Below are 13,150 nucleotides of genomic sequence, written 5' to 3'. Positions count from 1 at the left end.
GTTATGAGGGACTGGGACCCAGGAAACCTCGAAATGGATCTGCCATTATTGTGATATAAGTGATACGGTGACCACAGAAAAAAATATGTAAATAATTTTCATTTCTTCATGACATTAAATTATTGAGGAAGTGTGGAGAGGAAGTTTCTCATGACCAAGTCATAGAATAACTCTTCGTAAACAACAGAATCGACTCATTGGCCTTTGAGGATGTAGCTGTGAACTTCACCCTGGTGGAATGGGTTTTACTGGATTCCTCACAGAAGAAACTCTACAGAGATGTGATGCAGGAGAACTTCAGGAATGTGGTCTCAGTAGGAACAAAATGGGAAGATCATGACATTGAAGAGTGGTACGAAAACCAGGGGAGAAAATTAAGAAGTCCTATGATAAAGAGAATCTCTGAAAGTAAAGACAGTAGTTACTGTGGAGAAAACTTCACCCTTATTCCAGCTCTCAATCTGAAGAAGGAAACTCCTGGTTTAAAACCATGGGAATTCGGTGCCTGTGCAAAAGTCTTCATGCATCATTCATCTCTTAATAGTCACATTAAATGTCACATTGAAGACAAACCAAGAGAGCATCAAAGGTACCGTGAGAAGCTATATAAATGTAAAGAATGTGGGAAAGCATTCATTTCTCCTAGTTCTCTTAGAACACATGAAAGGAGTCACACTGGAGAGAAACCCTATGAATGTGAACAATGCGGAAAAGTCTTCCGATATCAAAAATCTTTTCGACTACACAAAAGAACTCACACAGGGGAGAAACCCTATGAATGTAAGGAATGTGGGAAAGCCTTCATGTGGCAGACAACTTTTCGAAAACACATGGTAACACACACTGGAGATTTACCATATAAATGTCAGAAATGTGAGAAAGTATTCCTTTATCCCAGTTCTCTTCGAACACATGAAAGGAGTCACACTGGAGACAAACCCTATCAATGTGAACAATGTGGAAAAGTCTTTTCGTATCAAAACCCCTTTCGAATACACAAAAGAACTCACACAGGGGAGAAATACGTATGTGAACAATGTGGGAAAGCCTTCACATGGGAAACAACTTTTCGAAAACACATGATAGCACACACTGGAGATTTACCATATAAATGTCAGAAATGTGAGAAAGCATTCTTTTATCCCAGTTCTCTTCGAACACATGAAAGGAGTCACAATGGAGAGAAACCCTATGAATGTGAACAATGTGGAAAAACCTTTAAAAGTCCTAAAACTATTCGAATGCATGAAAGAATTCACAGAGGAGAGAAACCTTATGAATGTAAGCAGTGTGGTAAAACCTTCAATTATTTCAGTTCCTTCCAGGCACACAAAAGACATCACACAGGAGAGACACCATATGTATGTAAAACATGTTCTAAAGTATTGTGTACTTCCAGTTCTCTTCGAAATCATGAAAGAATCCACACTGGAGAAAAGCCCTATGAGTGTAAGGAATGTGGAAAATCCTTCACATGGCACAAAACTTTCCAGTATCACATGATAACACACACTGGAGACGGACCTTATAAATGTAAAGAATGTGAGAGAGTGTTCATTAATCCCAGTTCTCTTAAAATACATGAAAGGATTCACACTGGAGAGAAACCATACCAATGTGAACAGTGTGGTAAAAGTTTTAGGTATCGAACAGTATTGAAAATACATCGAAGGACTCATACTTGAGGAAAACCCTATGAATGATAAATGAAGGGAAAACCTTTGCTTTCACTTGTATTCAAGTGCATGAAAGAATTCACACTTGATAGAAACCCTATCAATGGCAGGAATGTGGAAAATCCTCCATTTGTGTCTCAATCATTCAGAGACATATGAGACTACAGACTGGATGGAAACCATATGAAATGTGAAGAATGTGGGAATGGTTTTTCTGATCTTAGTAGTTTATAAAAGTATAAAAGGATTTGCTAGATAAAATCTTGATTGTGCACAGCGTGGGAAACACTTCAATTGGCTGATGTCATTACATGTAAAAACTCCCATGGAGAAGAAGTATAAATGTCAGTAACATGAAATAACTTGATGAAAATTAATCCATGCCTAATGTTCCAGAAAACCTTCAATATGAAAGAGTTGTTTTATTTTTATTTATTATTATTATTTTTCAGCTGGGCCAGGCAGCATGCAGGGAATCTTAGTTCCCCAACAAGGGATGGAACTTGTGCCCCCTTCAGTGGAAGCCTGGAGTGTTAACTGCTGGAAGTCCTGAAAGAATTGCATTAAAAGTTTATAAATATGTTATGGTTACTAAAGATTCTTCTTCAAGTATGTCCTTCAGTGATGGATTTCTGCTAATTTAAGAAATGAATATTAAAGTGAGTTAATTCTGTAAGTTGTCTTTCAACAATAGTACATAAGGTTCAAAGGTCCTTTTTCCTCCTTTAGTCAGATAGTGATTTTTTTTCTTTTGATACTTGAAGCCTGTTGGATCCATGGGTGAATTTAATGTATTTCTAGTATGCAATGAGGCTTCAATTTGTATAATTTTCTATTCATTCTCTGTTAATGGGCCATTAAAAAGTGGTAGTTTGGTATTTGTAGGGATTTTCCTAGTAGCTTTGTGTGGCAGTTCCTGGGTATTTACTCCTTCATATATATTGTATCCTTTCTACTGAGAAAGAAACCTTTGGGTGGTAGTGCATGTAGGAGCCTTTTTCCATTTTCCATTCTATTAAACACTTGAAATAAATTTTGTGTATGGCTGGGATGTCAAAGACTATACTGTTATGTAAATAATGATTTTTCCTATTTGCTTTTTGTGTTTCCTTCTGACTGGTATTTGTTGAGTAGACTGTGAAAGTTGTGATAATACAAAAATCTGGCGTCAGAGATATCTTGCCTGTGAATAATAGTAGGACCTAGACTCTCCAGAATCCATCCCCTTTGTGGTTCCATGTTAGCATTCACCAATAGCTCATCTTCGTGTGATTTTAAAGCAGATGCAAAGACATTCTTCAGATATTGGAGCCCCCACACTGGGAGAGAGGCAGATACATAGGAGCTTCAAGGACACCATCTTCCAGCTTATTTTCCAGATTCTGTGTCCTTGTAGTCGAGTATTATCAACACCACCAACAAATGTTTGTTTTCCATTTTTATAGATGTATAGCTTCCCCTGATGTCTTCATAGCTTCCACATCAAAGATCCATCAGAGTTTGAAATTTTTCTATAAGGCTTCTTGTGTCTACTATGAATGTATTTCAGTGTTTTATGGTTGGGAATATTCTCTGATTCCACTCTTCTCTGGATTATATCTTTGTTTCTCTGCTGCATTGTGCAGTAGCATCCTTGACCCATTGTTTCCATGTGAGAATAGGCACCTTCCTTCTCTCAGGAGGGTTGTGGGTATTTCCTGTTACTTGTAGCTGAGTGTAATTTTTCAATATGTTTTTTATTGTATTGTATTTTATATGATTAAAACCAAGTTTTTGGTGAAACAGTAAAAAAAAAAAAAAAATCCTCTAAGAATTAAAAAAATCCAATAGGAATTTAAACTCTCAATTTGTTAAAAACATAAGTTGCTTGATTATTTTCAGCATTATACTTCGTTTGCATTTTAATTTTGTATTTATTCTTTATGTATCAATAGAAAACATTACAAAGAAATTTTACTCATGATTGTTTCAGACAAAATTCAGTTATTTTTTCCCAGTTTCCTTATTGCCTGTAACTATATAATTACATAAAATAGTTATAAGTGTGTATTTGCACAAAGTTGCAGTATAAGATATATACACTGTCAAGCCCTTTTTCCCTCTTAATATTAAACATTATTTTCCATATTGCTAATTGTTATATGAATGATTTTAATAATGACATAATATTCCATCACTTAGAAGTGATGGAATATTCCCCCATGATATATTTAGGTAATTTCTTAGTTTTTCATGATTATATGTAATATTACAATGGCCACTTTTAGGAACATGATACAGATTATTCTGCTTCTTGAGTAATTTCTTAGCAGTTAGTTTCCCAAGAAAAGCTCCCTGGACTTTCTAGGTGGCGCAGTGGTTAAGAATTCGCCTGCCAATGTGGGGGACATGGGTTCGATCCCTGCTCCAGGAAGATTCCACATGTCACAGAGCAACTAAGCCTGTGCGCCACAACTACTGAGCTTGTGCTCTAGAGCCCGTGAACCACAACTACTGCGCCCATGTGCTGCAACTACTGAAGCCCCTGTGCCTAGAGCCCGTGCTCTGCAACAAGAGAAGCCACTACAACGAGGAGCCAGCACACCACATCGAAGAGTATCCCCCGCTTACATCAACTAGAGAAAGCCCGTGTGCAGCAATAAAGACCCAATGCAGCCAATAAGAAAGAAAGAAAGAAAGAAAGAAAGAAAGAAAGAAAGAAAGAAAGAAAGAAAGAAAGAGAGAGAGAGAGAAAGAGAGAAAGAAAGAAAGGGGAAAAAGAAAGAAAAGCTCCCTGAGTTACAGAGAATGAAACTGGGTCATTTTGATCTGTATTCCTGGGCTGTCCTCCAAAAGGGCTGTGTCTACAATCATGCATGCAGGATCCTGCTTTCCCATGGTGGCCCGTGCTAGCACTAGTTCATGTTTCACAGGCTAGTCTTTTTCTGGCATGACTGGCTCTTCTCTTATCAGGAGTCTTTCATTTCATTTTAAGTCAGATTTGAAATATGTTTCTTCTGTAGTTAGTAGAATCCTCTTTCTCTTTTTTTTTCTCTTTTTACTTTAAGCACTTCATTTTCAAATGTAGCAAAGAGGATTAAAGTACCTTTCACAGAAAACAAAGAGGTTTTTTTTCTTTTGTGTTTTGTTTTCCTTAATGTGCTTTACATCTGGAAGTAAAGCTTATTGAGCAATGACTCCGTTCTAAGTGCTTTATACGTATTAGCTTGTTGAACCTTCACAACTGTACATTATTTCCACTCAATGGATCAGATCGTGGAGACAGAAAAATTAAATAATTTGTCCTTTGTCACATAGCTAGTAAGTAACCCAGTAGAGAGTCCAACTCAGAAAGTCTGATTTCAGAGTGGAATCACTAAATCACTGTGCTATTCTAGAAACGGCAGCAGAAACTAATTACTAAGTAGCAGTTCCACGGGAGACTTATCTTTTTTCTTAGGGATTTAGATTTAGATTGGAAGCTGACCAGGAAAAACAGTCTTTTAATAAAGCTTTCTTCTTGTCACTCTCATCCTCTCCTAAAATATATATAAGGGGCAGAATGGGGAGGGGTAGAATGTAAATGACAAAAAGGACATTAATCTTTCTAACCTCCATAAACCTTTCATGAAATGAAGATTACCAAATAAAATATGAAAACAATTTTTCTGTCAACAATTTGTGAGCCAAACTCTAATCACATTCTTCAGTGGAGCCTAGAATCAACATGGGTTGTGTACAACAATAATTTCTTATGCTGCATCCTTTTCCTGAGGTCCACAAAGAAGTTTACAAATACTAGACCCAAGAAGGTTGCCAATTATTTATTTTTTGAAATGAAAGTTTATTTTGTCCATTAAATATGTTCTCTTTGAGTTTGTTACTTAGAATAATGTTGATCTAGGAGAGGTAAGTAATTTTGTAGATGAATATCTAATTCTGTTTTTTACTATTAGGTCTGACCCATTTCCCTTTGTGTTTATAAGTATTAAGAATTCCCATACTTCAAAGGTAGGGACAAAACACAAAGAAAACAAGACATTAAAAAAAATAGCTTAAGGAGGAAAATCACTCAATAAAAATTACACTTGGCATCTTTAATTTTTTAACTTTTAAAATGCATTTTGCTGGGTTTCCCTGGTGGCACAGTGGTTAAGAATCTGCCTGCCAGTGCAGGGGACATGGGTTCGATCCCTGCTCCAGGAAGATCCCACATGCTGCAGAGCAACTAAGCCCATGAGTCACAACTACTGAGCCTGCACTCTACAGCCCTCAAGCCACAACTATTGAGCCCATGTTCCACAATTACTGAAGCCCACACACTGAGAGCCTGTGCTCAGCAACATGAGAAGCCACCGCAATGAGGAGCCCACATACCACAATGAAGAGTAGCCCCCACTCATGGCAACTAGAGAAAGCCCATGTGCAGCAATGAAGACCCAACACAGCCAATAAATAAATAAATAAATTTATTTTTAAAAAAAAGAAAAAAAGGGACTAAAAGTAGAACTAGAGATAGTCTTGATGCAAAAGAAAATTATGGGGAAAAATGTAATTAATACACTTAGAAAACAATAAATGATACTGCATTCATAAAACATACAAAATAATATAAAAAATAAAAAATAAAATGCATTTTCTTATTTACGTTATTTTTTTGTTGACGTATAGTTGAGACAAATAATTATGTTATTTTCAGCTCACTACTAGGAGGTATCTGTAAGCAGATGTTAGTCTCACTTATTTTAGATGAATAAATGGAGGAAAAAAGAAATCAATCATGAACTGTAAAGAATCCATCCTTTCCCTGCTCTTTTCTTAGCTCAGTCCAGTTAGAAAGACAAACTGATGTCTAAGCTACACTTCTTAGCACAGACCCCAACACACCTGATGATGGACAACATGAGACATATAAAAACATGTTTTGGGAAAATTTTAGGTCTAACACAGATATTCTGTGATATAGTTGCTGTCTTGGGCTGCCTGAATCTGCAATTTGGCAGCTGTAGCCAATTTGCTGAAGAATCATATTTCTGCCATCTCTCGTTTTCTCATCCAGGTGGTAAAATGATAGTCTACTCTTATGAATCTACTCATTTAGTTGGCTACTATCTAATTAGAGAAGAAGCAAACTGTTCTTTCTCTCACATCAGAGGTGAACAGACCAGCTCATGGCTCCTTCCACCAGGTGAGCTCTCGGTGGCTCTTGGCTGGCCTTCCTCCACTGAGTCAGCAGAGGTTTGCTGGAGCAGACTCTAACTGGGGCCTCTCAGGAGCAGGGTGGTTTGAGAAGATGGTCTCAGGATCCGAGGAAGAGAAAACTGGGGTTCCAGCTGCTGGTGGAGCTACTGGCAAGCTATGACTAATCAGACACAATTTTCTTGTTCTGTTTCTGTTAAAATTTTTTGTTTCCTTTCTGGCCCCATGTAGCTTAATTTTTATAGACCCAATCTCAACTCCCCTCACAAAGTTTCTATCATGATATTCTGGAGAAGTTATACTTTGTGTTTAACTTTGTGCTTAAATTGGGACAGCAAACCATTTAACCAAGCATCATTTTACCCTGACTCTTATACAGGTATCCCCTGCTTTTTGAAAGTTTGCTTTATGCCACTTTGCTTTTATAAAAGACATATATTAGCACCCGTTTTTGTTACTGAATCAAACTTAGGTCCATTAGCCCCCATGCAGTAAAGCCAATCTACTGACACTGGGTTGTGGTAAAGGAAAATACAGTGTTTATTGCAAGGCCAAGCAAGGAGTACAGGTGGCTAATGCTCTAAAGACCTGAACACCCTGATGGCTTTCAGGAAAAGATCTCTAAAGATGGGGTGATGGAGAGGGTCACAGGGTACCTGATCAGCTCCTGGACATTCTACTGATTGCTTGGTGGTTAGGTAATTGGGAGTCAACATCATCAACCTCTGGTTCTAACAGGTATGGGTCTATGTGCTGGTATTCAGTATGCAGTTAACTTCTTCTACCTGGTGGGAGTTTCAGTATCTGCAAAATAACTCAGGGATATGGCTCAGAATATCATCTATAGTCCTTGAGAGTAAGGAAAGGTCCTTGACTTTGTTCTATGGCTAAACTATTATTATTTTGTCTTGCTTGATTATTTTCCTTTGTTTCTGCATTTTCTCACTTCTCTGATTAAATTTGCTCTTTAGAACTTGGGGAAGGCCTTAGAGGCTAAACTTTTTCTGTAAACAACAGGCAGATGGAGGACATGAGAGGGAGGTGTCTGTCCCCAGAACACAGCATAGGGTCCTGCTCTGTTAAAATTCTCTCTTTTCTTTGATACCCTCAATCCTGATAGGGAGCAGGAATGGGACAAGAAAGGGAATGAAGTTTTGCATAGAGAGGTTAATCATAAGCTCAGCAGAGGAACTTGGCTTTAGGGGACTCAGTTTCATTTTCGATAACTGAAAGAAATCTGAAGAGGATTTTCACTTTTGTGGAAAAAGGTGAGAAGGGAAAATAACCCTAGCAGCAAGAGTGGCACTGCCTAGCTGCTTGCCTGGGAACTACACTTAGCATCTCAGCATCAGACCATCATCGCTTTGAAATGTGTCTGTGAGCAGCTATGCTTTATCTCGACTTTTTTTGTGCATTCATGAGCAAGATGTATTCATAGATAATTGCTTCTTCCCTTGATGCCATTTTAGCTTAGGAAAGGTTTCATAGAGACGCTTAACTTTTGGATACAGGAAAACTTGTCTTTGTTAGAATTTGGAGCCTTGATTAACATAATGACTTGAGACTTTGGTCTAGACAACCGGGATGGGGGTGAGGGTGAGTTAGGTACTCTAGCTGAAGGGTTTTGAAAAAGGAAAGGCAACTTGCTTTCCAAAATAACACTTGTATACTCGATATACATGCTGACAAGAATAAATGCCTAGTTAAGTGTATTCTAGCTCTTTTTTTTTTTTTTTTTAATATAGATAGCTAAATGAATACTTATGTTTTCTGGCAGTAATTTCTTTGTGTTTGTACATTTCTTTCTTGTCTAATGGATTTAAGGAGCAGGATTTCTTCATTCTGTTCTATGTATTTTCACATGAAACACATTTTATAGCTATATCTCATTGTCCAACACATGTCCTCATTCATCTTAAGCCAGTGAAGGATTTCTGCTTCCTCCTAACAGTGGATTCTGTTCTGTGTGTCTAAAATGATCCAAAGTTGATCATTCAGAGGCATTTTATTTGCATGTGATTTGGTTAATGATGTCAACATGACTTTAAATGTTTAAATAGAAGAGCTAAATTTTTTTTGTTGTTTTATTCCTGTAGAGGCTACCTTTTAATTTTGAAAACATTCAGTAGTATTCTATCTTCTGTTTAGAGAGAATAATGCTTTTCAAATATGGCTATGATGATAAAAGAGGGAAAACATCTTTATTAGATAAAGATGCATACTGAAGTATTTACAAGAGAAAAAAGAAAAAAGCTGATATCTGAGATTTGCATTTAAATACTCAAGTGAAAAAAAAGTTAAGGGGGAAATGAAACACAATTGGCAAAATGACAATTGTTGAAGGCAGGTGATGAGTGCATGGGTTTATTTTGTTAGCTTATGCACTTTTTTGCGTTTGAAATTTTCCAGAATAAAAGAACCACGTTGACCACTTTGGGGCTCATCCTACTTCCGCCTCTTGTTTCAGCAAATCACATATTTTCACTGTTCATTGAAGAGAACTTGTCATCTTATCTGTTCCATACAGATAAAACTTTAATTTATTTCACAAATACACCCCTGGATTGGGAGAGAGTAGAAACACACACCTTGAAGTTGGATTCTATTTTGAATTCTCATTCCACCACTCCTGACTCCATAATCTTACTTAACCTTTCTCATCCCCAATTTCTTTTTTAATTGAAGTATAGTTGATTTACAATGTTGTGTTAGTTTCTGGTGTATAGTAAAGTGATTCAGTTATATATATGGTATATATTCTTTTTAAATATGATATATACATATATATGATATCATATATATATATTTACATTCTTTTCCCTTATAGGTTACCACAAGATATTGAGTATAGTTCCCTGTGCTATACAGTAGTTCCTTGTTGGTTATCTATTTTATATATGTAGTAGTGTGTATCTGTTAATCCCAAACTTTCATCCCAAATTTTTCATCTGTCAAGTGGGAATAATATACTTATCACCTTGCTGTGGAAATTTAAGATGAGAACCTAGCAATAAGTGCTATGGATCCTTAATATTTAATAAATGGTAACTTAAAAGATCATGAATAAATGTTAGTAATAATAGCACTAGGAATTGTTGTGGCCATTAATATCATCTTGAAGTTGTGTGAATCTAATATCTACTGTGAAGGGGTTTTATTCCCAAGGGAATTTGTAATAGGAATGAATAGAATAGAATAGCAATCTATTCTATGTGTGTGATATGTTTGATTTTCCTTCACAATCATTTTGCTCGGCAGGGCAATGGATTCCCTCAGAACCCTACAGAGCTTTTGGGGGAGAAATATGCATCCATCTGTGAAGGCCTGTTCAAGGGCTACTTCCTCCCCGAAGCCTCTCTGGACTCCTCCAAGAAGCATTAGTACTTCTTCTCTTATGTTCCTTCAGTGCTTAGTGTATATGTGAAAGCACTTGCCCCAGATTATCGTTGGTATTTAATTTGGGGGTTTGACTCCCAGGGTCAAGCACCTTGTCTGTAAATCATGGTTTTAATTCCTCTTCCCCCTTGCTTCCAGCTCTATCCCTGGCTCACATTAGCTGCTTAAAATATATATGAGGGTTTCCTGCCTGAATAAATGAAGGAATGAATAAATGAATGAATGACCCTTCTTATTAAGAGTTTCTTTTATTTTTCTGGACAGCTCTGCTTGTCAGATCACCTAAATGGAGATCAAAGTCCACAATTCCTTCTTAGCCCCATTTATGTCACTCAAGGTTCATGTTTTATGACAGTCTATGGATAATTCTTCTTACATTTCTGGGAAAACCCCAGCATAGGAAGGGAGCAGGGTGGAACAGGGGTGAGAGAGAAGGGGAAAGTTGGACTTCCACTAAAATTTTTCTGAGTCATGATTTTATTTTCATAAATGGAGAATGGCAAACTTGAACAATTGCAAACCGTACTATGCATCCAATTTTCTATTACCTGTGCTAAAAGACAACATTTAGGGGCAGAATATATGTGTCTAGCAGGTCAAAATGTTATTACCATGAGTTGGCACCAATTTACCTATTTATATTGGCAGGATAAGTCTTGTGAAAAATTACATGCAGTCAGATACTAAGAAAAGGAATTTTAATCAAAATGAGTCAGTCAAAGCTTCCTGCCTCTGTCCTTCCTGATAGTTTGGTCCATTTCTCTAGCTGTGGATTTTTTTTGTTTTTTTTTTTTAAACACTCAGCTTCCTGTTATTATGAATAGCTACCTTTCTGGCCAGACTCAATAAATTACAGGGCTAGACACATCAAGGTAGCCCCAACCCTCGTTAAATGGGATTGAAAACAGCAGAGGCCCAAGATAAGTGGGCGGTTTACTGGATAGTAACCTAGTAACACCAACTAAGCAATTGTACTCTAGCTACCTTTCTTTTCTTTGTCAAACCTTTGTGATGTTATATACCTTATGAATCATTCTGTACTTACTGAAGGAGTATACCTGCATCTATAATATCACAGAGATTCTAAGAAGGAAATCAGAGATGGTTGCAACCCTACTGAACAATCGTGGGTAGATGTTAATACCATTGGGGACAATAAATAAAATTGCTTCTGCTGCTCATTAGAAGTGAATGAGCCACACATCTTGCCTGTTTAAAAAGGGTGTTTCTTCCTGTAGTTTCTTTATTTGCCCACTGGAAGTTTGGTTGTATTTTATTACAAGAAACTGATTTTTAACAATATTGAGCACCAGCAATTCAGACAGAAATAAAGTCATTTTCAATTTCTCCAGATCGTAATGACTTTGCGGGAAATATACCCAAACATTTCCTACTGAGAGGAGTACTGCTTGAAGATGAGCAAATGGGAGCTTGTAAAGGACCTTCATCTACTCACTCATTCCTTCAAGACATTTTTTTTAAAGCATCTACTATGTGCCAGGAACTGTGGTGTCCCATAGGAACACAGAAGAGCACACAAGAGATGTGACTCAGCTCTCATGAGGATGAGAATTTAGGGGGAATTCAGAACCAAACTAGCAGACAATAACATTACAAATGTGGTGGGTGGAAAAGGAAAAGTCCAGAGAACTGTGAGAAGAGGGGGCGGTATTAGAAAATGGTTCCCAGAAGTAGTTAAGTTGAGCTGGAAGATTAGTTAATAGATAGTAGATTGAGGAATGCAGGGAAGGGCAAGTCTGATGAAAGGGACAACTCGTGCAGAGGCACTGAGGAGGTAGCAGTGGTTTCAAATTACTTAAAATATAATTTAGAAGGTGCCGGAGTACTGGAGGGGAGGCGAAGAGTGGGAAATGAAACGGAGAGGCTGGCAGAGCCCACACTATTTAAGCCCTTCTTAGTAAGCATAGAAGAGAGTATAACATCCTAGAGATAGGCCATTTCTACAAAGTTATCCAATGTAAATACCTAGTTGGGGGACTTCCCTGGAGGTCCAGAGGTAAGACTCTTCGCTCCCAATCTACAATGACCAGGGTTCGATCCCTGATCAGGGAAATACATCCTGCATGCTGCAACTAAGACCCAGTGTGGCCAAAAAAAAAACCCAACAACAACAACAACAAAAAACCTAGTTGATGGGAAGGTATATCCTGATGCACATAAAATGCAATGATGGCATTCATCTCACTTGGGTCCCTCTCACCGTCCCTCTGGGAATTCTGGAGTCCTAAGGAAGTCCCTATCCCTATGCACAGGAAGAATCTGGGCTGGCTACTCCGGGGATTTCACAGTGCACATTTTACAAACATGGCCTACTTGCCAGTATGTTCACACTAGTTCATTCAGCCATTGAATTTTGTCCACGTGTCAAATTCAGAATGAAAGAGGGCCTGGGTGGACAGTAGGAATGAAAGTGAGGGGAAGAGGGAAGGAAACTGACTCATCATCTATAACCTACCAGTCATCTCACTTACATTATTTAGTATATTCCGAAGTTCCTTGCAGTGGGTGTTACCAGGTGCATTTTAAAGATGAGAAAACTGACATTCATCAAGGTTAATTTAAAAGATGTGTCCATGTAAATGGTGCAGCCAGGATTCTGACCTAGTTCTGATTGACCCCAAATACATTTTCCTTTCCATTATTATACTGTGGTCTCTGCCCTTGAGTTTTCTCTCTCCCTGAACAGCAATCTCCAGCCAACAATTTTACCTTGTCAGAGTCTGGGGCAAATGGAGAAGTAGGGAGAAGTCACAGGGGTCTTGCTTGGGAGCACACACACCAAACCAAACCAAACCAAACCAAACCAAACCAAACCAAACGGCAGCATAGGAAGGGAGCAGGGCGGAACAGGGATGAGAGAGGGAAGGTTGGACTTCTAC

General features: G+C 37.8%; 1 protein-coding gene across 1 annotated transcript; it reads left to right on the top strand.

The window, feature by feature from the left end:
- Positions 1-216: 216 nt before the first annotated feature.
- LOC130856047 (zinc finger protein 564-like) lies at positions 217-3,453 on the top strand. Its single transcript, XM_057740231.1, has 3 exons — positions 217-589; positions 1,148-1,281; positions 2,129-3,453. Exons 1-3 carry the CDS (start codon positions 285-287, stop codon positions 2,227-2,229), a joined length of 540 nt encoding a protein of 179 aa, XP_057596214.1. The 5' UTR covers positions 217-284; the 3' UTR covers positions 2,230-3,453.
- Positions 3,454-13,150: the final 9,697 nt, after the last annotated feature.

Source organism: Hippopotamus amphibius, chromosome 6, assembly GCF_030028045.1.
Source record: "Hippopotamus amphibius kiboko isolate mHipAmp2 chromosome 6, mHipAmp2.hap2, whole genome shotgun sequence".
Lineage (NCBI taxonomy): Eukaryota > Metazoa > Chordata > Mammalia > Artiodactyla > Hippopotamidae > Hippopotamus > Hippopotamus amphibius.
The sequence above is the reverse complement of the archived record's forward strand: the minus strand, read 5'-3'. Positions and strand labels throughout refer to the sequence as shown.

Excerpts from the sequence above, each read along its gene's own strand:
- LOC130856047 (XM_057740231.1), top strand. The coding sequence starts at position 285 with ATGCAGGAGAACTTCAGGAATGTGGTCTCAGTAGGAACAAAATGGGAA. Across the intron at positions 590-1,147 it reads AAACCAAGAGAGCATCAAAG|TTCTCTTCGAACACATGAAA; the intron begins GTACCGTGAGAA and ends CTTTTATCCCAG. Across the intron at positions 1,282-2,128 it reads AGGAGAGAAACCTTATGAAT|CTGGGCCAGGCAGCATGCAG; the intron begins GTAAGCAGTGTG and ends ATTATTTTTCAG.